Raw genomic sequence first — 22883 nt, 5'->3', positions numbered from 1 at the left:
CCCTTTAGGCTGGCTTTGCACTCCCTCCACTTCTTATCTCACAGTCTCTTTAATGTCAGGCAACGACATTTATCGAGGGCCCACTTTGTGGTGGGCCTTGTGTGGAGGAGCCTCCAGAAAAGTTGTTAGCACTGTTTACTGAAGAATGTCCTCTTTTATATACTAGAAGTCAAGAGACAGCAGTCTGCAATGGAAATAATAGCTGGCAGGAACGTAAAATTAAATTGGCTAATTGATGTTTGCGGGCACATAAATAGCCTGGCAGTATTCACTTCAGTTAATTTGTGTACTGCATAAACAGTAAAACTCCTTTGTACTGACCTCAAGTGGGAAAGTTATGCGTTAATATAGGGAATCGAGTGTAGATCTATAAATTATGCAGCAATTGTCCTGATCGATCAATTATATAACAGATCCAACTAGTGAAAATCATTACATATTTAACTTTAGCCAAAGAAATGATATTGAATGTACCCAGACAAGGGGGAAAATAACATGCCGCCTCAGTTGTTGCATAAAATGTTCCAGTTGTATTTCCACAGGTCAGTGGTTCCCAAAGTTAGAAGAACTTGTCCTTGGTTTCATGTGGTTGGGCATGGAGAATTTTGCACACAATTAGAGTAATGAAATATGACTCTAATCAGATAAATACATTTGACCAAAACAATCAGTCTTCAATTATGGTTACCATGGTGAAAAAAAAAGAGGGAGACGGTTTGTAATCTAAGCAGATTTCTAAATTCAGCAAATGTAACATAAATCTTACATATTAGTAATGATCTGCAAAATACAAAGTGCTAACTAAATATCATGTTAGGACAATTTATTTTGCACATGCATAGTTTAGGTTGAGAGAGACTCTACACTGATTTTTAAAAATATGTGTGATAGATATTCTTGAATAACCCTTACAACTTGGAAGAGAGGGAAAATTTAATTTCCATGATTCTGAGTGAAACTTTTTTTCTGATGTGCCACTTTAAAGACTTCTGGCAAAATATTTTTTTTTAAGTATGTTTAATATGATAGCACTTGCCCTTTAAGAACACATTTTTAGTCTGAGGAAGAATAAAACCCCTACTAGCTTATGCAGTTGGTTTGCAAAATCTTGTTCTACAAGGTCCTATAAAGCTGTCTTACTATGTCAGTTTTGGTGAGCGAGCTCATTCCAGGTGAAGGTTGTTTTACAAATTATGAGGTGTAGAAAACTGGCAGGGTGTGGTTTCCAAAATGTTTCCAGGTTTGCAGTGGGGCTAGTATTCAGGAATGGTGGAGTCAGAGCAAAAGAGGCCTCATCTTGAAAAGAGCTCCTGGTTACCAACCTAGAGATTTTCATATTTCACACTGTGGTCCTTTCATCTTCCCTCATGAGTCTCCCAGGGAAATGCTACTGAACATAGTCAGCTCATAGAACCAGAGATGCATGATGTGCAGATGCTGAGTAGTTCTAATCTTTTTTTTTTTTTTTTGCTTTTCATGCTAATGAACTAAATAGATGGTTAGCTTCAACTACCACCTTGTGTTAGATGTATGTTTATGTTAACAGTTCTGTTTCATAGAAGTAAAGAACTTCAGAGCTGGAAGGAATATAGAAATCATCCAGTCTCATCCCCTTATTTTAAAAAAGAGAAAATGAAAGCCCAGATTTGGTGGAGGCACACAGATCCACCCAGGTAAATTAGTGGTAGAACCAAAATCTGGGATTCATTACTCCTCTCTTAGAGATCTTTTTATGCCTCTGCAGGACCTGTGATCTAACTCTTCAGGTTAAATTATAGAACTGAGGCAGTTATTTCTTCTCCAAGGTGTTAGTTTTCTGATGTTTCTGTAATCATTGCTTCTTCTTAAAACTGTAGTGGATGGTTTTCAGATTTGCTGTCATAGGGACTTCAGCCTCTACTTTCAGATTACAGCTGAGATAGAGCTAGCTTTTGCTTTCAGTCCTTAATCACCTCTCTCTTTTGATGGATTTGAAACAGCAATACAGATGAAATAATAACAGTAAAATTGCCTGGGAATTTAAGAAGATATTGCAAATATGTCACATCGTGGAGGTTTTGAATTTCACTTTCTAACTCATGCACCACATTCAAGTGTCCTGCTCTAAGTGTGGCCAAACATGCAAATATTTGCTTTCTGAGTAATTTGCCCTAATGACTTTGAAGCATTTTTGAGAAACAGTGGTGACATTGTTCTGCCCAGGCAGAAAGCATATCCCTTGCCATGTCCACAGAGATTCCAGTAGTCTGCTGGCACATTATTAAGGCATGGGTGCTGCACAGTATTTGCTAACCTTGCCTTCTAGGCAACACAATGTTAGGTATATAGGTTGTCAGGTCATCCAAGCCTTTGTGACAAACCTGCCTGGTGGCCACTCTTATTTCTTAGTGAAGCACTAGGAGTCAAACTGGAAAGGTCTTACCTTCTGAAGTAATGCCCTCTTCGGTGGACCCCTCTCACCCTTAGTTTTGATCAGGCTGAAAGCATCAGATCATTGGCAAAGTTTGGAGACATCACAAATGCGAAAACTTCATTGGAAGTTCAGTTTTCATGGCTATAGTATCTTCTAGTCTACAGTTTAAATCTGTTTAGCCAGCAAAGAGAAAATTTCAGCAGTCACAGGAACAGCAGCGGTGTGTACCTGTCTTTCCTTTGCGCATTCTTGTTTAGGCATTCAACTTTAGCAGTGGTACCACTATGGGAAGTGTTTTGGGCAGCACTAATAATAGCAACATGGATGTGATAGTAAACAAGCATGAATTTTCTCTATTAGGGAACGAATGAGAAGATTTTCCTGGGATGAAGAAAAGAGAGAAGGGTAGACGAAGACTAATTGCTCATCATTTAGAACAAGTGTCTTTTAAGACTTGTCAACATGTTTCTTGTTTGGTTCATAATTCAGTGTACTTTATAAACGTTTTTTTTTCTTTTGTAGCAAAGCACTACAAATTCCTTTCTAGGAAAATTCACCCCAAACAGGGTTAATATGTTTTCAAAGGCTTAAAGTTTATTGCAATCTGGAAATAAATGGAAAGATCTGTCCTGCTTAAAATGTTTATAATGATCAAATCTGTTACTGTTAATGTGTAAAAGAAGAAGTTTAGGGCAATGAAGTCCAGTTAAACATTGATGGTATGAATCGTGCGCCCATCTGTGGCTGCCTTTTATTCATTTACTTAACAAACATTTAATCCTATTGTGTGTATTTCACCTCAGTGAGAAGGTCAGTGAGAGAGATGAGGCATTCTGTGTAAAAAGAGTACAAGTTGATAGTGGTGCCAACTTCATTCGAAAAGATAGAACAAATTAAGAGACTAACATAGGGGTAATTAAGACTTTCAGGGGAAAGTGAATTTTAGGAGGAGCTTTGAAAAAGACAATGGACATGTACTGATGGAGGAAGGGAGGGGCATGCTTGGCTGAAAGAGAAGCAAAATCGACGGCACAGTGGTAGAATGGGTCACGTATTAACGAGACAGAAACATGCCAGGAAACAATTCATGCTGTTAAAGCACTGTAAAATTAGTTATCAAGCACCTAGGAATATCATTCCCTAATCCGGAGTAGTTAGGTATTCCTTTTACGTGTGTAAGTACAGACTTTCAGATCTCAGCTCAATGAGGGGAGGAGGCTAGAGAGAAATTTTAGGGTTCACTTCCAGTTTTTAAGTTGCATGATTCTACATGTAAAGACTGCTGAATATTAAATTTCTTGTTTTAAAAATAGTCAGCTAACTGATTCTAAAGGTGGGGGGAAAGGTGCCCCTCTTTCAACAGCTGCCAAAATCTTGGTTTATATTTTGAATGAAAGAGTTCATATATATTCAAGAAGAAGCAGCCATTGTTAAGGCTTTGTAAGGCATTGTAAGGCTTTAAGAACCTTCTTCTAGAGAAGATAGAACAATTAAAAACACATCCTCTTAGAAAAGTTTATAACCACATCATTAAACATCATAGCTTACTTAATTCGGACAGTACGTGGTTCAAGTATGTGAAACATTTGATGAGAATTACCATATTATGCAAAATCATTACCTTAGTCTATATAAGAATAATTCAGGCAACATAGAAGGCTTTGCTAGAGACATCTCAGCTGCCAGTCTAATCTCATTACGCTATTGAAGCTCCATCGTTTTGAATACTTTCACCCCAACCTTTAACATTTAAAATGTTTAGGTTATGCTCCTCTTTAACATGAATGGAGAAGTTATGTTCACACCCTGCCCCCCATGTTGTCCTAATATTGTAGGTTCAGTCAGTACATTTCTAAAAAGAGGTTTAAATGATGCTTTCACCTATAGCTGAAAGGTAAAAATATTTCCACTGAATGCTGATAATGCCTTTCAGAAATTGGAGTTTAGGGCTCTAGTATTAAGTAACATCCCCTAAGCTCATAAACTCTGGGATAAAGGGTTATTCAAACAGGATTGGTAAAAAAGCAACATGGGGGTCCTTACAGAAATCAAGCAAACATGATTTAAGTTCATAGGGCTTTGGGCAGCAATACAGAGTGATAGACTATTACAGGAATGCTGTTTTTAATGAAAAAAATGACAAAGCATTTCTAGTTTTTTCAAAAAGTGACAAATTGGAAAGGTGAGTTCTAGTCTATCAAATGTAATGTGGTTAATTTCTAAGTATCTTCCACTTCCTATTTTCCCCAAATGATTGATTTCAATTCAGTACACTTCATAAATATTTAGCATTTAATACAGAACATGTAGATGGGTGATACAGAAAATCTAAGTCTGGACCCTACCAGTGAATAGTTTAAAACCTATCTAGCAGAGAAGATATGCACACACAAAAGAAATAACCAATGAGGAACGACAGCACTGTTAAAATAATTCTATACATAATGTTACAGGGGAAACCCTGAAGTGGGGGGAATGAAGTTCAACCCATTATGGTCTATAACAAAGTCTTGATTTTTTTCAAAAATCTACCATATATTTGCTGTGCTCACCTCATGGGAAATAATTTCCTTCAAAAATCTGTAATATGGTTTCAAAGCTAGTATGTATGGTGTTGAAAGTCATTATTTTTTTTTTAATAGAGCTGAGGGAAACATTGTCAAAATAATAAAAAGTAACAAGAATTATAAATGAAGCCAAGTGCTTGTTCTCATTGGAACCATCATGAATAATGAAAAACTATGGATAATTTATAAAATTTAAAACATCCATATCAGTGTAAAATGAACCATTTTGAGTGATGTATTTCCAATGAGTTTTAAACGCTGCAAGGATGGCTAATTTTTTTCTGCAAATGATTATGAAAAAAGAATAACGAATAATGTATGTAAGCCAAGTGGATGCTTCTTGGTTTAAGCAATTACAAGAGTAGTTTTTACCTGTCATGCCGGTGAAGCGAGGTCATTAGCAGCTTTAGTGTTCTGTAGAAAGACCAAGAGGGAGAAACTCAAAGGCATTCACTGAGTCATGCAAAAATTCTCCTATGTAGAGACGTTTACACAGCAGGAACTTAAGTCCATGTGTAAAGCAGGCTGCTCGCATGCTGAAAAACAAAACACCACCCCTCCCTCGCCTGCTCCCCCTCAGCCTCACCCCCCTCACTCCATTGACATGCATAACTGGCCTGGTAGGTGTAAAAATAGACTGGCAGCGCCTGAATTGGAAATGGTCACTGAAGGCAGCCTGCAGTTGCTGGGGTTTTGAGTTCTCTCTGACACCAGCAACCCGGTCAGCAGATGGGGAGAGCTGGTGAGGGGCGTGTAGGGGAACTGAGCAGAGGAGCCAAGGGTCGTCTGGATGAATCGTCCCCGATAGTGTCCCCCTGAGAGCCCTGGACAGAGCACAGACGGCAAAGACCGGCCCACTGACGGCAGGAACCGTAGAACTGAGATGGGGAATGCAGCTCTCTGCCCGTCTTGCCAGGCGGATAAGAGCGTAAGAGCACAGGGACACTTGCAGGAATTGGACAAAACCCCAGACTACTATGGCTGTAACAGCGAGGACACCAAAGAACTGGGGGTGCGGGTAAGTTCTAAGCCATGAACAGGAGGACAAAAGGATGGTGGCATGAGACTCAACATTGGCCCTTACTGGTTAAACCTCTAAACTTCCTGGGAGGAAGCTGACGGAACAAAACCAATGTGATCAAACCAGCTGACAGCCTCTGATTCAGTGGCCTGCTGCTGTTTCCTCTGGGTGCTCCCAAGTGCTCGTATTTTTTCCTTCTGAGCTGGCTTCAGCTAGGAATTAACATTTGGGAATAAGTCAGAGTGATGTCTCTTTAACTCGAAATTTTGTCCAAAGCTAAACATATATTTTATGATAGAGTGACTTGCAGCAATATTGCAGAGATTCACTTACATTCAGGCTGTTAAATTATTTTGCCTGTGTGTATATTCATAGTTCATTTTTATGAGGTCACAGAAGATTTTTTAAAATTCTTTAAAAAATTATTTTTTTGAGGGGGAAGGTAATTAGGTTTATTCATTTATTTATTTTTAGAGCAGGTACTGGGGTTTGAACCCAGAACCTCCTGTGCTCTACTTGAACTATATCTTCCCCCCAACAGAAGATTTTTTAAGCACGTGCTAATTTCGAATCCCAACTTTAGACTATAAAGGCATTTTATTTCTAATATTTTACTAACTTCAGTGCAAAGACCTTTAAATACTGTTCTGGTTATGATAATATTCTGTGCCGACGCCTAAAAGTTGAGCAAATAATCTAAGTTGACTTTCAGACTTTAGTAATTCATAATCATGGTATGTTCCTCAAAGTGGTTACAAAAGGCTTATTGTGATTTTGGGGAGGGGGAGGGCAAAAAATCTCTCTGAAATATTTTGATTTTCAAGTTGTTGGAGGCTAAAGTTTATCTTTGATCTGTCAGATGCAGGAATGTGACCTTATAGCGAGTCGTTTATTTCAGAGGGAAACCATGAAACTAAGATTCGGAGGATTTCTGAATGGGAGAAACGGCGAGGTTGTACTTCACAGGGGTGCCCGGTATTTCCAGGAGGGAGGGCTCGGAGGAGGTTTCCTTCTCTCTTTGTCTTTTGCTCTGACCTGGATGAATCTCATAATTTCGTAGCATTGATGTTCCATCAGATCCCAGTGAAACTGAAACAGAAACTAAGAGCTTATCAATAAAAACGACGTGTTTGCAGTTAGCAAAATTGAAAAGAAAGTCAGGTCAGCACGGTAGTGACAAACAAGGGCAGTGCTTCCAGAATTGGAAAGAAGCCACCCCAGGCAAGAGATTTAGCAAAAAGGTGGGGAGTGAGGCGATCCCACTGGGGTGAGAGAGCACCTGCCTTAACAGCCGCACAGCCCTCGTTTGTGACCAGGGGCTGGTGCATTTCTCCTTCTGGGTTAGACTTTATGGTTTAAGTGGCCTCCACCCACCAGGAGCCTCATTCGGGATTTCTGAGTGGTCACTTAAAGTGCAATTTCTGGACTGAGGGCCCCCCAAAAAAGGGTGAACATTTAGGTAACTCTTTAGTACCTTTACAAGCTTACTTAGTTGCAATATATAAATAATAAATGCCCTAACAAATAACTACCTGATTTAAAAGGTAGTTTCTAGGAATTTTTAAAAAATTAATTTAGCATTTAGACTATTCTTTAAAATATTAGTTAATAATTCCTTCAAAATTTTGAAGTTACACAAATGTATTCCATTTTTTTTCACCTTTTAAAAACCATTAAAATGTAATGCATGTAATTTATTTTAGAGGCACTTTAAAAATTAAATATAAAAGCCAATTTAAAATTTATTTTAATTTTTATTTTTGGAGGGTGGGGGATGTAATTAGGTTTGTTTGTTTGTTTGTTTGTTTGTTTAACGGAGGTACTGGAGATTGAACCAAGGACCTATGATGCTAGGCATGGGCTCTACCACTGAGCTATACCCTCTCCCTAAAAACCTATTTTTTTCAATATAGAGAACAGAAGTCATGATATCTTGATGCACTGATACGTTCTTTTAGGTAACGAAGAGGATGTGTTAGTGTGATTTTGAGGTCCAACGGCTGAAATGAGAAATTCATCCAAAACTTCAGAGTTCAGAATATGACTGAAAACTTTTTAAGAAGAAATAATCCATAGTGATGTCATTCTCTTGTTGAAATCCTTCTAACCCTCTTAGTATAGCCCTGGAAAAAAAAAGTGAGTTGATTTTTTAAAAAATTATTATGATCTGATTTCTCTGAATTAAATAATATAACGTGCTGATCATTGAATAAACTCTTCTGTCAATGACGTTATAGACAGGAGCATACAGTGATTTTTGTGACATGGAAAGTTATGGTAGAAATAGAAATGCACCTGTTATCTACCTTCTTAAGGGATATTGTACTCGGGATTTCATCACTTTAGACACAGGGGGGAAGAAGTTAGTTCATAATACCAAAAATGACTGAAGCAAAATATGTAGTTCTATCCAGCTTAAGTTTCCCAAACTTAAGAACTCTATCATCTTACTTTATTTTTAAATAGCTACTAGAAGGCTGAAGTCACTGCTTACATCATCTAGGTACATTTCTTAATTAGCCCCTTTTCATCATTTATGCTTGTCACAATTAATGATTAAGTTAATTGGTTCAGAACTTATTAACTGATATTTTTATAATTTTTTTTGAGGGGAAAAACAGAAACAGAGGTCCTTAGCACTTTTTTTCTTCTGGAAATTAACTTAGAAATGTTTTATAGACTTTATTGTGTTTTTAGGCCAAAAATTTCAAATAAATACATTGTCCAGCTTTATTCATAATCAGAACTAAACTCATGGAAAAAATACAAATTTTGAGGTTCTAAAACTTCTGGGCTTTATGTAAATTAATGCTTCATTCTTTTCTGTAAGTTTTATTTAGAATTTTGAATAGTTTGACATTTGTTTATATAGATGAGTATAGCCATGTGGAATAAATCAGTTTCCAGGAATTGTGTTGGAAGTAAACAAACAAAAAATAATTTCTTCTTGAACAATATTGTTGTATGTCCATATTTGAAATTCCACTTACAGGCTTTTACATTTTTTTATAAGATTAAAAAAATCAGACCAGAATTTATTTCTAGATATGGTACATAGTTAAACCTAGAAATTATATCAAAAAAGTAGAAAACAAAACTAAACATTGTTTTGGCAATATAATAATTTTCTAAGCTTTAAAGCAACTTTAAAAGATTATAGCAAAAAAGGTGAACAGCTAATATGCCACAAAATTTTAAAATTCTATACCTGGACAAATAACACATTATTTTAAAATATATATACAAATTAATACTTAAATCCCAGCTCTGAATTCTGCAAACTCTGTAAAGGGCCATAGAGTGAATGTTACACTTTGTGGGCGTGTGATCTCTGGTGCAGCTATTCAACTCTGTTGTTGTCTGAACAAAAGCAGCCATAAGCAGGAGGTAAACAAATAGACCTGGCTGTATTCCAACAGTTCCTAAATTTTCTATGATTAAATTATCAATTGCTAAAATTTTCAATTCCTAAATACTAATTTTAGTTACAGTATTTCTGTTTTATAAAGATATACATTAAAACAATAAAATAAAATATTCTGTCTGTTAACAAAGATATGAAATATAATAATATTCAGTCTTAGAAGATTGTGTTGAAACTGGTAGACATTCCTGGGTGTGTTGTAAATTTTTCTAATTATTTGGAAAGCAATTTGGAAATACATTTCAAACGAGTTACAGCTAGCTTCTCTTTTTCTTTTTGCTAGTGCAGTGAGGACTCTAGTAGCATGGAGGTATTTGAGTGGAGGAAAAGAGTAGGCAAACCTGTGCAGACTCCCACCCCCAACCACAGATAATGGACTAGGCTGGACTGCAGTCCCTCTGTTGTGAGTATTTCCAAGTCCATCCCTCCCTTCACTCAAAATTTGAGGGCACCAGAGAGCTCTACTCCCAGAGACCTTATTCCAAATCCACAGAGAAAAAAATGCCTGCCTTCCTCATGAAGATGTAAGACTTATGAGCTCATGTTAGGGTTTTCCTCTGGTTGCCTCTTACGTTAGTCCTTGAAGGACACGGAGATCTTCTATTATCCCAATCAACCTGACAGTTCCAAAAAGAGGAAGCAGGTGGGGCAGAGACAGTCAAGAACAAAATTCAGCTGTATTCACGTTCTTATTCAGAATAAGTCCTACTAATAGTTCTAAATGTTTCTGTTGATTGCAGAAGGAAAAACCACATTATCTCTCAGATACCTTTTTGTTTTCATTTACGCAGGTGATTGGTACATATATACCAGGTTCACTTATGAAAGCAGAGGCTCTTAGAGATGCCTTACAGACTTCGTCCTGGGCCCTAGCGGAGCTCTGTCTGGGACATGAGTCAGCAAAGCCATGCAGGGGCTAAGCGGGCTCCAGATAGACGGCTTCTTGGCCATGCTTTGGTAAAGTGCAACCTAGAACAGCATCAGGAATATGTCTTATTTCTTATTCTTCTTCTTGGCTTGAATTTTTGTTATGGCATCATTTATAGATTTGCATATTGATCTAAGTGCTCTCTATATTTTTCTTGCAATGGGCCATGTGCTTTTATTGTAGTTTCTTTACCGTATCAGATTAATTTGCTTCATCCCAACAGCAAAACCATAAATGTGATGCTTCATCACAAATATTCCTTAGGTTATCTGTCCTAGCTGATTTTTAAGTTAGTACATCCTTCTCTTTTTACCAGTGTATTCTCAGAGATTTTTCTGTTCTTGTTTCATTTATTTTAACATCTTTTCCCAATTATAGTAAATAATTTTATCTTCTTTATGTCAGCCTTCTGGTTATAGTATACATATTCTTGGGAATTGAGCCCATGAGCAATGAATTCTGCTGTTACTGCGAAAACAGTTCAGTGCTTTTCTGCTCTGCTGAATCAAAAGATAGTAACTCAGTCAGCAGATTTTTATTGAGCTAGATATCGTTCAAAATGCTGGTGATATGTTGACAAGACAGACAGGAGACAAACGGTAACCCAGTGCAGGGAGATGCAGGGAGCATGCTGCCCAGGTGAGGTAGGAGTGCACTGGGCGTGGCCAAGGGCCAGGGAGGGTGCGTGGCTGCAAAGTAGTGAACACAGGAAACAGTGGCAACAAGGTCTGAGGTGCAGGCACAGGCCCACCTTGGCAGAAATTTAGATTTCTCTCTGAAAGCAGTGGGTCTTGGAAAAGAGTCTGGATTTCATTCTAAGAACAGTGGGAAACCTCTGAAGGATTTTAGTCAGAGAAATAGTAGGACTCCATTTATACTTCAAAAGCTCTCTCTCTGCCTCTGTCTCTGTCTCTGTCTCTCTCTCTGCTTGGTGGAGAACGGATTGTATATTCCATCAAGCAAGGAAGAACGGAGGCCAATTTAAGGCGTCCCAGAAACCCCTGAGGAGAACGATGACATAGTATTAAATTAGGGTCTTAGTGTTGTGAGAAGTGACAGATTCCGGATGTATTTTTGTTTTTATTGAAGGATTGTTTTGGCTTATAAAGGAAAGAGAAACGATTATTGGCTTATGCCAGTGAGTACTAGACAGTGCTATTTACTAAGGTGGAGTAGGGTGTGTGTGTGGTGTGTATGTGTGAGAGAGAGATGATTCTTTATCTACGAAGCATACAGTACGTCAAGAGAGTTAAACTTTTTTCAGTTTTGAGTTCTAAGAGGATAGAAATAAGGGACCTTCAAGGATATAGTGAACATCCCCTTCAGTAGCCTTTTTTATAACTGCTGTGAGAAAGCTTTCTTCATGTAGTTTTGCTGTTAACCTGAAAAAGATCCAAGAGTGTAATGAAAATCATGCTGATAAGGCATTTTTGAAAATATGAAATGATATAGAGCCTGATTATGTGACTTTTGGATGGTTTATTTAAAGATAAATTTTGAAAGAAGATAAGTTACGGCTTCTGTGCTCTAGGAACTTTCAATCTCGATTTAGAGACAGGACTTATCCACGTGTAATCCCTTAACTATCAGAGTCAACAGGCAAGTGAGTGGTAATGGGAGTGGTGAAATGAATACCCATGAGATGCCAGAGAAGGAGAGGAACAGTGCAGACCACAGTGCTTTGGGAATGCCCCACGGACGGGGCTGGGCTCAGCCAGTGTGAAGCAGAGCAGCTGTACTGACGGTTCACGCTTGGCAATGCTTCCAAACAGGCTAATTAAATAGCTGCTTCTAGGAGCCCACCAAGCTGCTGGTTCTACTGTAACGACGTGGAGCCTGTCCCCAGGATCCCCCAGTCCACTTCCATCCCCAAAATGAGCAAACAAAGGACTAATGCCTGGACCAGCTAGGGGTCTCCAGGGCCACCTTCCTCCAGTGCTACGGCCAGCATCCGTTGTGATTGCTTGGTGCCTAAACTGTACCAGTTGTTAAATATTTTGAATATCCTTTCTGCCAATGGAGAAGTTGGAGCCTGTAGTCGATTTTTTAATTTTAAATCTTTAAATTTAGGTATAGTTGTACAGTATTATATGTTTCAGGTGTACAGCATATTGATTCACAGTTTTTAAAGGTTATACTCCATTTATAGTTATTATAAAATATTGGCTATATTCCCTGTGCTGTACAATATATCCTTGTAGATTATTTATTTTATATATAGTAGTTTGTACCTCTTAATCTCCTAACTTGCCCCTCCCCCTTCTCTCTCCTGCTGCTGGTAATGACTAGTTTGCTCTCTCTGAGTCTGTTTCTTTTTTGTTATATTCTCTAGTTTATTTTTTGGATTCCTTATGGAAGTGTTATATACAGTATTTGTCGTTCTCTGTCTGACTTATTTCACTTAGCATAATACCCTCCAAGTCCATCCATGTTGTTGCAATGGCAAAATTTCATTCTTTTTTTAATGGCTGAGTTGTAATCCATTGTATAGATATACTAGCCTGAAGTAGATCTTGGAAGCAGAGTACAATCTTGGTTCCTGTTGGGAAGAAGGTATGTTTGGAAATCATTTATTGAGCATCTGCTAAATGCCAGGCACTGGGCCTATCAAGATGAATAAGACATGCAACCTTGGCTTAAAGGAACATAATCCAAGGATGGACAAAGCAGGAGTCCCAATATTGTGTTCCAGTGTGATGAGAAAGCATGTTTCAGAGGGTTACAAAAAGTCAAATCTTGAAGCATTATGAGCAGATCACAAGCTCAGTCTTGGAGTCAGTGGTAACATTAGGATGATAGAGAAGCAGTATATAAATCCCCATGGCTGTAACACCGATAAGAGGTCCAAAAGGCATTTCTAAAAACATTTAAAGTACCTGGAGACTAAGATGTTTTAATTCTAACCTACTCAAAAAAAAAAATAAAGTACCCTGCTACACAAATGTAAACACATTACTACTGTGAAATATTAATTGTATAAAACATATTTGCTGTAGTAATTCCTGTAATTATTATGCATTCTCTAGATTAAGTTGCACATAAAATGCAATAGATGCCTTTCAGTGAAAGAGTACACTGTGATAAGATGAATTATTATAATATAAAAAATATCTACTTCTATTATATTTTTCTTACAATGAGGTTCATCCAAACATAATTATTTATTTAAATTATGTAGTACTTAAAATTTTTTTCTTTTATATTTCATAAGATTAGTTCTACTGGACGTACAGTGGCTTTTTCAAGGTCACATGTAGGGTGGAGCTGAGAATGCTCTGTGGAGAGAGAGTTGTCTTTTCAACCATATTTTGTTTCCTTCCCACACAGACATCTGCTGTCTTTCTTACCCACTTTCAGTTGCTGTTTTGGATTGAATGCCCTTTTAATGGATGAAACTTGAAATTTATTTGGCCATAGGAAATAGCTACTGGTTTTCTGATTCCTTCATTTTCATTTAAAGGTTTCTCCTTGAAATGTGGGATATATTATTATCACATTTGATTGTCAACATTTTAAGAGTTTGACTTTTCAAAGCTGACATTCACATCGTATTTGTGTAAGCTTATGTGGCTACAGTAAAACTGTTTTTTTACCTTTAAAATCTGCTTGTAGGAAGTACAAATATTACAGTGATCATCTGCAGTATAATCACTTCATTGGTGTCTTTGAGCTTATGAATTATATCTAAAAGCTATGTGAAAACCAGGTGTTAAATAGTAGAGGTTGTGAGTTGAAACTGTTTTTGATGAATTATAAATGTTGCTGACATATTGTTTAAAATTTGGGATTTTGGGGGTACTCTTTACCTACCTCAGTTATCAATGAGTTTCAAAAGATTATACTTTGAAGTATAATCTTATGTTCTACCTGATACTGTAGCAATTTCTATATTCTAGTATAGCAACTCCATTAGATAAACACATCATGTACTTAAAAATTGACGCTGTAAGATTGATAATTTGTCTAACAATGAATTCTCATTTCATTAAGGAAAAGATCTCTCCAGGCAGAAATAATGTATTAAAATTAGAGTTTGAAGTGTCTTTAGATTTGCTCCTTTAGAATCATACCTTTCTAGATTGTCAGCCTTCTGAAGGAAATTAGTTAGAAAGCATCTACTAAGACACCTAGTAAAACAGAATTACACAGGAGCATTTGCGACTCTTTTCTTTGTGAAAACCACTGGTTGTCACATGTGTATTTTTTTAGATTTTTAGGAAAAAGTCATTTTTCAGAAGTAAAAGACATTCAACAGTTTTCTGTTAGTAAGGCATATGTTTCACAAAATTGCCCATTTATCTGTCATACATCATTATTTCTTTCGAAAAATAGCTGATCTAATTCCATTTCTCATGCATTTTTGCATCATGCATTCTGACAGACTAAATGATGGAGGCTGGCATAAGGGATAAAGTGTATTTAGGTTGTGTAATAAATACAGAGAATGAAAGGTCTAGCTAATCCTTTATGTCATCACCTCTCAAAATGTGTTCCGTGAACCACCCACATCAGAAGAATCGCCTAGGGTGTTTTAAAGTGATGTGGATTGCTGAGCCCCATTCCAGACCTCCAGAGTTAGAATCTCCAAGGTGGGAGCCAAGAATATTTACTTAACAAGATTAAGCATGATGTCTAAGTAACCCTTAAGTGCATTAATGTATGATAAACCACTGCTTTATGTTCTAAGAAGTTGACGTTACTGAAGAGACCAGACTGAATATGTAACAACTGCACAGAGGGCATAAGAGTATAAAAACCCTTCATATTCTATTCAGTTTCTTCTAATCCAGGTTAATTCAACTGGTTGCCAAATTCTACTTAAGAAACCAAGACCACACAGGACATGTGGGAACTGAGGCTGCTTGGCCAACAAATGGGACCTCCTCCAGGTCTTATGTATTATCATAAAAGTAAGAAAGTGTCTGTGTTGTATTGCAATGGAATTTTAAACGATAGCACTTAAGGTAAATGTAAGCTCCACCTCTGAAAGCTAACAATTGCTATACACCTATATAGAGTCCTTTCATTGTTTAAGCTTGTCAGCTCCCATCAGAAGTCTAGGCGCTGAGGTACTATAAGATGCTGTTATGAAAATGGGTCCCCCAATTTTTTAAAAAGCAGAATTTCATTCCACTGTTGGGCAGTCAGCTTGAACAGCAAGATTGCTCTGAATGATTTGATCCTTCCTTGGAATTGAAGTCCAGTACAATTTTCTGGCTGAATTCCACACTTCTGCCTAAAAAGTCACGCAGCCTGGGAGAGATGATTAACAAAGTTCTTTTGGCCTCATTAAAATTTCTTGGTACATCAGCTAATGTGAGGTGTTAAATATTCACTCCATGTATGTTCAATTTTAAGAATTCTATATGCATTTCTAAAAGACCTATAAAATTAAGTGTTAAATCAGTTTTTTCCAAGAAAGTAAATAACGAATTCTACCGTCTACATACACTTTCTTCCTTTTTTAAAAATATATTTTTATTGAAATATAGTCAGTTTACAGTGCTCTGTTAATTTCCGATGTATAGCACAATACTTCAGTCATATAGGAATATAAATATATTTTTCATATTCTTTTTCACCACGAGTTACTACAAGATATTGAATATGGTTCCCTGTGCTATACAGTATAACCTTGTTGTTTATCCATTTTATATTTATTAATTAGTATCTGCAAATCTTGAATTCCCAATTTATCCCTTTCCACCCCCTTTCCCCCTTGATAATGATAAGTTTATTTTCTATGTCTGTGAATCTGTTTCTGTTTCTGTAAGATCGTTTGTCTTTTTTTTTTTTTTTAGGATTCCACATATAAGTGTTATATAGTATTTTTCTTTCTCTTTCTGGCTTACTTCACTTAGAATGGCATTCTCCATGTCCATCCATGCTACTGCAAATGGCATTATTTTATTATTTTTTATGACCGAGTAGTATTCCATTGTATAAATATACCACAACTTCTTTATCCAGTCATCTGTTAATGGACATTTAGGTTGTTTCCATGTCTTGGCTATTGTAAGTAGTGCTGCTATGAACATTGGGGTGCGTGTGTCTTTTTGAGTTAAGATTCCTTCTGGATATATGCCCAGGAGTGGGATTGCTGGATCATATGATAAGTTTATTTTTAGTGTTTTGAGGAATCTCCATACTGTTTTCCATAATGGCTGTACCAAACTACATTCCCACCAACAGTGTAGGAGGGTTCCCTTTTCTCCACACCCTCTCCAGCGTTTATCGTTTGTGGACTTTTAAATGATGGCCATTCTGACTGATGTGAGGTGATACCTCATTGTAGTTTTAATTTGCATTTCTCCAATAATTAGCAACTTTGAGCATTTTTTTCATGTTGCCTGTTGTCCATTTGCATGTCTTCATTGCAAAATTGCTCATTTAGGTCTTCTGTCCATTTTTAGACTGGGTTGTTTGTTTTGCACTTTCTTTCTTTCTTTTGTTACATGATATATAATACAGATGAAAGAATCAGTCTTTGGTGTTGATTTGTGTAAACTCACCAATTTATTCTTTGAAGAATTAAACAGTGATCCAGATGAACATGTCAGTTTCCATTCCTGTTAAAAATGTGACCCATGCAGTTACAGCTGTGTTAGACCCCAGCCATGACACTGTGAGCCAAGTTATTGATTCTGGGCTGCTTTCTTGTCTAGTGCTAACCACTTGATTTGGCACTGGGACTAGATCTTTTCTACTCAGGATCAACAGTTGAATTAGATATGGGAAATAGCAGGAAAATACAAAAAAAGAAATAAAAGAAATGTAGAATGTACAGGGGGTTCTATATTAATTACTGATAATGATAGCCATCATTTTTTGAGCTCCTGTTATTTCCTAGATTCTGTAATGATGCTCTACACACCATTTACAGATCTAAGTTTCATTTCTTCTGATAATAGCTCTGTGAATCAAGTATTAAAGTTTACTTTTATTGAGTGTCTGCTATCCCAGCATACTCTTCTTAGGGATTTTACATATATTACCTAATTTAGTGCATATAATCCTATACGTGTTATAGACAAGTAAACCAAGGCTTATTTGAGTTCAGTACTTTGCTCAAGGTCACATAACTCATGGTAAGTGGTAGAAACAGGATTGAAAATGTAGTTCTAAGCTCACTGTATTACATTAACCATTTAAAGAGAGAGAAATGTAAAAAGGAGACATTAGAGAAAGTTGAAAGTAGGTTGAATGATTTTTAACAATTGGAAAAAATTGCCCACTTGAAAAATTTCAAGTAAGGTTGTCAGTTATGCCCCATACCAAAACAAATTTCAGGTAATTAAAAGTTAAATGGAGGGGAGAGGTTATAGCTCAAGTGGTAGAGAGCATGCTTAGTGTGCACAAGGTCCTGTATTCAATCCCCAGCACCTCCATTAAATAAATAATAAACCTAATTACCTACCTCCTCAAAAAAAAAAAGTTAAATAGAAAAAGAAGTTTTGTTTTTTAAGCCAGGAGAAAATGAAGAGAAGTTTTTTTTTTTACTGATTTCAGGGTTGAAAGGAATAAAAGCAATGGAATAAAAATCTAAAAGTAGAAGCTTACACTTTTCAATTTATATAATTTAAAAGTCAAGAGATATATTGACTTTTAATAAAAGTCAAAAGATATATTAAAAAGAACATAAACTTGGAAAAATTTGCAACAAATATGGCAAAATGTTTTCTTGTCTATGTGGAGTTTTTAAAAATAAAAAAGATGTTTGAAACTCTAAAAGGACAAAAAATGTGGACAAGTCAAAGAAGACAAAAATTGTAATAGACATAAAATGTATGGTTAAGTTTTTAAACTCTTCAAAAATGAAAAAAGGTAAATCCAAACCATAATGATATACGTATCTATTGAGCAGAGCAAATTTGAGCACGTCATTGAGTGGAGACAGGCTCTTCCACAAACAGTCATGGTAGCATCTTCTGCATCAGCCTCTCTCAAGAATAGTTTTGCAATGTTACAATATGTACCAAGAATTTACATCCTTTAACATCATTATTCCACCTTTAGGAATTTAAACAATGGGCATAATCAAGACAAGGACAAAGATTTAGGTAAATAGCTTTTAATCGTAGCATTCTTGACAACAATGAAAACAAAAGCTTTAGTGGTACAAATGATTAGGGAAAGCTAACACCAGTTATAATCCATCCAGAAACCACTATATGAGATTTAGAGTATCTTAAACAACTTTTAAATGTTGTAGGCAATACTTACTTGGTAATGTTACTTTTTAAAAGTAGAAGACAGAGTATTATCCCAACTTTGTAAAAATATCAATTATATGCACATATATAGTGTACATGTAGAAAAATTCTAAAAGAAAATACATCAAAACATGCACTGTTAAGTTTGAGTAATGGGATTTACTGCTGCTGGCTGATTGTGGGTTTTTTTAAATTCATTTAAAAATGTTCTATGAGAATATGTATGTTTTTTAATGATCCCACTACCTTTTTTTTTTAATAGGGAGGGAGACTATAAGAATAAAAAAAAGGAGTTAAAGAGTGTAGAAAGTTATATAGTTCTAGACAAATGCTCCAATGGAATAGGTGTATTTTTTAGGCTTCATAACAATTTATTATTTTAATGTTTTACACTTAATTAGCTTTTCAATTGATTTGAAGGGAGGACTTTTTATGAGTAGATCCTTATTAAATTTTTACTGTGAAAATAAGACTATTATCATTTCTTATAGGTGTAATCAACATTTAAATAGCGGGTATGGTGATTAATTAAGAACAGCTGAGAGTTTCATCCATCTTGGAAGCAGTCCAGGTTTAAATCCCACTCAGGAAAGTATGTCAGTACAAGCTAGTAAAAGTCTGCATGCTGCTTTAAAAACAGAGGAACAAATGTCTTTGAAGCCTGCTGTGCTGGGAAACTTGAAAATGTTTTTCCTGTGAATGGTAATAGTAACAATGGTGATAGAGACATGGCTCTAAATTCACTCGTCGAGTGTAATGTGTAAGAATATTTTGAGGTACTATAACTGTGTCCCTAAAAGCCACAACTCTTGGGTTAGCAACATTAAAGGAAAGAAATCTTAGTATTCCACTACTCAGCCACAAAAAAGAATAAAATAATGTTATTTGCAGCAACATGGGCAGAACTGTGATCATCATTCTAAGTGAAGTAAGCCAGAAAAAGAAAGAAAAATACCATATGATATCATTCATATGTAGAGTTAAAAAAAAAAAAGCTAATAATGCAGAAAAAAAAGGAAAAAGAAGACACCAATGAACTCATCTACAAAACAGAAACAAACTCACAGACATAGTTAACAATCTTATGTTTACCGGTAGTGGAGGAAGGGGGGTGGGGAGGGATAAATTGGGAGTTCAAGATTTGCAAATATTAATTGCTATAAAAACATAGATGAAAAACAGATTTCTTTTGTATAGCACAGGAAACTATTCAATACCTTGTAGTAGCCTTTAATGGAAAAAAATATGAAAAGGAATATATGTATGTATATATATGACTGAAACATTGTTCTGTACACCAGAAATTGACACATAGTATACTTCAATTAAAAAAAAAAGAAATCTTGACATTCCAGAGGTGTCAGTGCCACATGGTTCAAACTTTAGGCCAGGCCCTGCCCCCAGCACAAGAAAAGGAATTGGGCATCCAGGAAAATCAGAATGTGATTGCTGGGGCCAGGAATGTGGTCACAGAAACTTTTCCTCAGAACAGGAAGCAGCAGACACTCCTACAAGTTATTCAACAGTGGAAAGGTATTTGGCACTTTTGGGTAGAGCTAAGGAGGTGGTGTCCTGCACGGTGGTGTGATTGTGGCCTCTGGACTGGCTACCAATCTCAGCTCTGGCATTTATTACTCAATATCCAAGTACTTTAATCTCACTAAGGCTCAGTTTCTTCAATTGGGTGGCTTATGAGGATTAAATGACAATATAAATGTTTTGTCATACAGTAGGATTAGCCATTAAAAATATTGCAGTAGTAAGTGTGAGAAATAAATACAAAAAGTACAAACTACTATTCATTCCTTCAAGGAATTTATAGGCTAGTTGGGTAGTCGGGGTTTATGCACACAAAGCAAACTGTATGCTGTAGTCTCTTGAGTAGTTGAACACCGTAAAACAAAAAGCATGTAGAATTCTGATACGGTGTTTGTCAGTTCATATTCTGTAAGAAAATATTTTTACATTTAATTAAAAAATCATTTAAACTATATAAATATACAGGAATCATGTAAAAATGATGAAGAATTGACTTGCTTGCTTAGTGTGTCTTTGACAATTGTTTATCTTAAAACAAAATTTAGCGAAAAAAAAAGTGTAGTAACCCCCACCAAAACACATACAATTAATTCTTACTTAAACATAACCAGAAGAGAAAGGCTTTAGGTCAGGCTAAATCTTTGTAATGATTACTTTACATAATTTGTACTAAATTAGTATTTACATCCATGAAAAGATATTATTATTAAAGGAAACTCAGTTGCTAAAATATCCTGCAATTCTTCCATGTGGGAGAAAGAGACCTAATGCAAGTTGAGCTTCTCCAGGTATAAAGAGCTATATCCTGTGGAGGTGCCACAGGATTTTAATACATACCCAAGCTTTCATCATGCTTCACATTATGTGCTGGGTTCCCACATTGCTAATCAGAAACAGCACCATCTAAACTTTTTTTGTTGAAGTATAATTGGTGTACAATATTACATAAGTTACAGGTGTACAATTTAGTGATTCACAATTTTAAAGGTTATGCTTCATTTACAGTTATTATAAAATATTGGTTATATTCCCCATGCTGTATAATATATTCTTGTATCTTATTTTATACATAAGAGTTCGTACCTCTGACTCCCTTATCCCTGTATTGCTCCTCTCCTCTCCCCTCTCTGCTGATAGCCACTAGTTTGTTCTCTGTGAGTCTGCTAAATTTTGTGCTATATTTACTAGTTTATTGTATTTTTTAGCTTCCTCATGTAAATAATATCATATAGTATTTCTTTTTCTCTGTCTGACTTATTTCACTTAGCATAATATCCTCCAGGTCCATCCATGTTGCTGCAAATGGCAAAATTTCAGTCTTTTTTATGGCTGTTGTATTCCATGTGTATATACATATACACTATGTATATATGTATATATATATACTGTGTGTGTGTGTATATATATATACACACACATATGTATACTATATATATATATATATATATATATATACACACACACCACTTAATAGTCCATTGTCTATATAAACCACATCTTTATCCATTCATCTGTTGATGAACATTTAGGTTGCTTCCATATCTTAGCAATTGTAAATGATCCTGCTGTGAACATTGGAATGTATGTATCTTTTTGAATTAGTGTTTTGTTTGTTTGTTTGTTTGTTTTTTCAGATATCTACCCAGGAGTGTAATTGATGGGTCATATGGTAGTTCTATTTTTAGATTTTTTTGAGAAATCTCTGGAAAACCTACTGTTTTACACAGTGGCTATACCAGTGTACATTCCCAGCAACAGTGTACAAGGATTCCTTTCCTCCACATTCTTGCCAAAATTTGTTATTTGTGGGTTTTTTTTTTTTGATGATTATCATTCTGCCAGGTGTGAGGTATCTCACTGCAGGTTTGATTTTCAGTTCCCAGATGATTAGTGATGTTGACATCTTTTCATTTGCCTGTTGCCCATCTGCAATTCCTCTTTGAAAAAATGTTTGTTCAGGTCTTCTGCTCATTTGTAATTAGGTTGTTTGTTTTTTTGATGTTGAATTGTATAATCTGTCTATGTATGTTGTGTATTAATCCCTTATGGGTCATTTCATTTGCAAATATTTTCTCCCATTCAGTAGGTTGTCTTTTCAGCTGTACAAAAGCTCTTAAGTTTAGTTAGGTCTCATTTGTTTATTTTTGCTTTTATTTCCTTTGCTTTTATGTCTCTTTTCTTTTATTTCCATAAATTAAAAAATTTATTTATTTATTTATTTGTTTTGGGGGGGGTGTTGGTGATTAAGTTTACTTGTTTATTTATTTATTTTTAGAGGTGGTACTGGAGATTGAACCCAGGACCTTGTGCATGCTAAGCATGCACTCTACCACTTGGGCTATATCCTACCCCCTTATTTCTATAAATTTAAAAATTTGTTCTAGTTCTGTGAAAAATATCATTGGTATTTTGGTAGGGATTGCATTGAATCTGTAGATTGCCTTGGGAAGTATGATCATTTTGACAATATTAATGCTTCCAATCCAAGAGCATGGTATATCTTTACATCTGTTGTGTCATCTTCAGTTTCTTTCATCAGGGTTATAATTTTTTGAGTACAGGTCTTTTGCCTCCTTAGTTAGGTTTATCCTTATGTATTTTATTCTTTTTGATGCAATGGTAAATGGGATTGTTTCTAATAGTGTATAGTTGTTAGTGTATAGAAATGCAACAGATTTCTGTGTATTAATTTTGTACCCTGCAACTTTACCAAATTCACTGATGAGTTCTAGTAGTTTTCTGGTGGTGTTTTTAGGATTTTCTATGTATAATATCACG

The 22883-nt window shown here is 35.8% G+C and overlaps 1 protein-coding gene across 50 annotated transcripts in view; it reads left to right on the top strand.

Moving 5' to 3' along the window:
* ANK2 (ankyrin 2) overlaps window positions 1–22883 on the top strand; it is a 603826-nt gene that overhangs the window by 371085 nt on the left and 209858 nt on the right. For 5 of the 50 annotated variants that reach the window (XM_064480611.1, XM_064480792.1, XM_064480882.1 and 2 more), the window contains exon 1: window positions 5595–5998. The exons of 20 other annotated variants lie outside the window; for them this stretch is intronic. In XM_064480611.1, coding sequence (XP_064336681.1) covers window positions 5864–5998 — 135 coding nt within the window. In that variant the 5' untranslated portion in view covers window positions 5595–5863. Of the gene's footprint in view, window positions 1–5294; window positions 5999–22883 lie in introns of those variants that run through there. 25 more of the 50 variants (XM_064481197.1, XM_031467121.2, XM_064479839.1 and 22 more) reach the window with 11 other exon arrangements.

Source organism: Camelus dromedarius, chromosome 1, assembly GCF_036321535.1.
Source record: "Camelus dromedarius isolate mCamDro1 chromosome 1, mCamDro1.pat, whole genome shotgun sequence".
Lineage (NCBI taxonomy): Eukaryota > Metazoa > Chordata > Mammalia > Artiodactyla > Camelidae > Camelus > Camelus dromedarius.
This window is presented reverse-complemented; position numbering and strand designations above follow the sequence as displayed.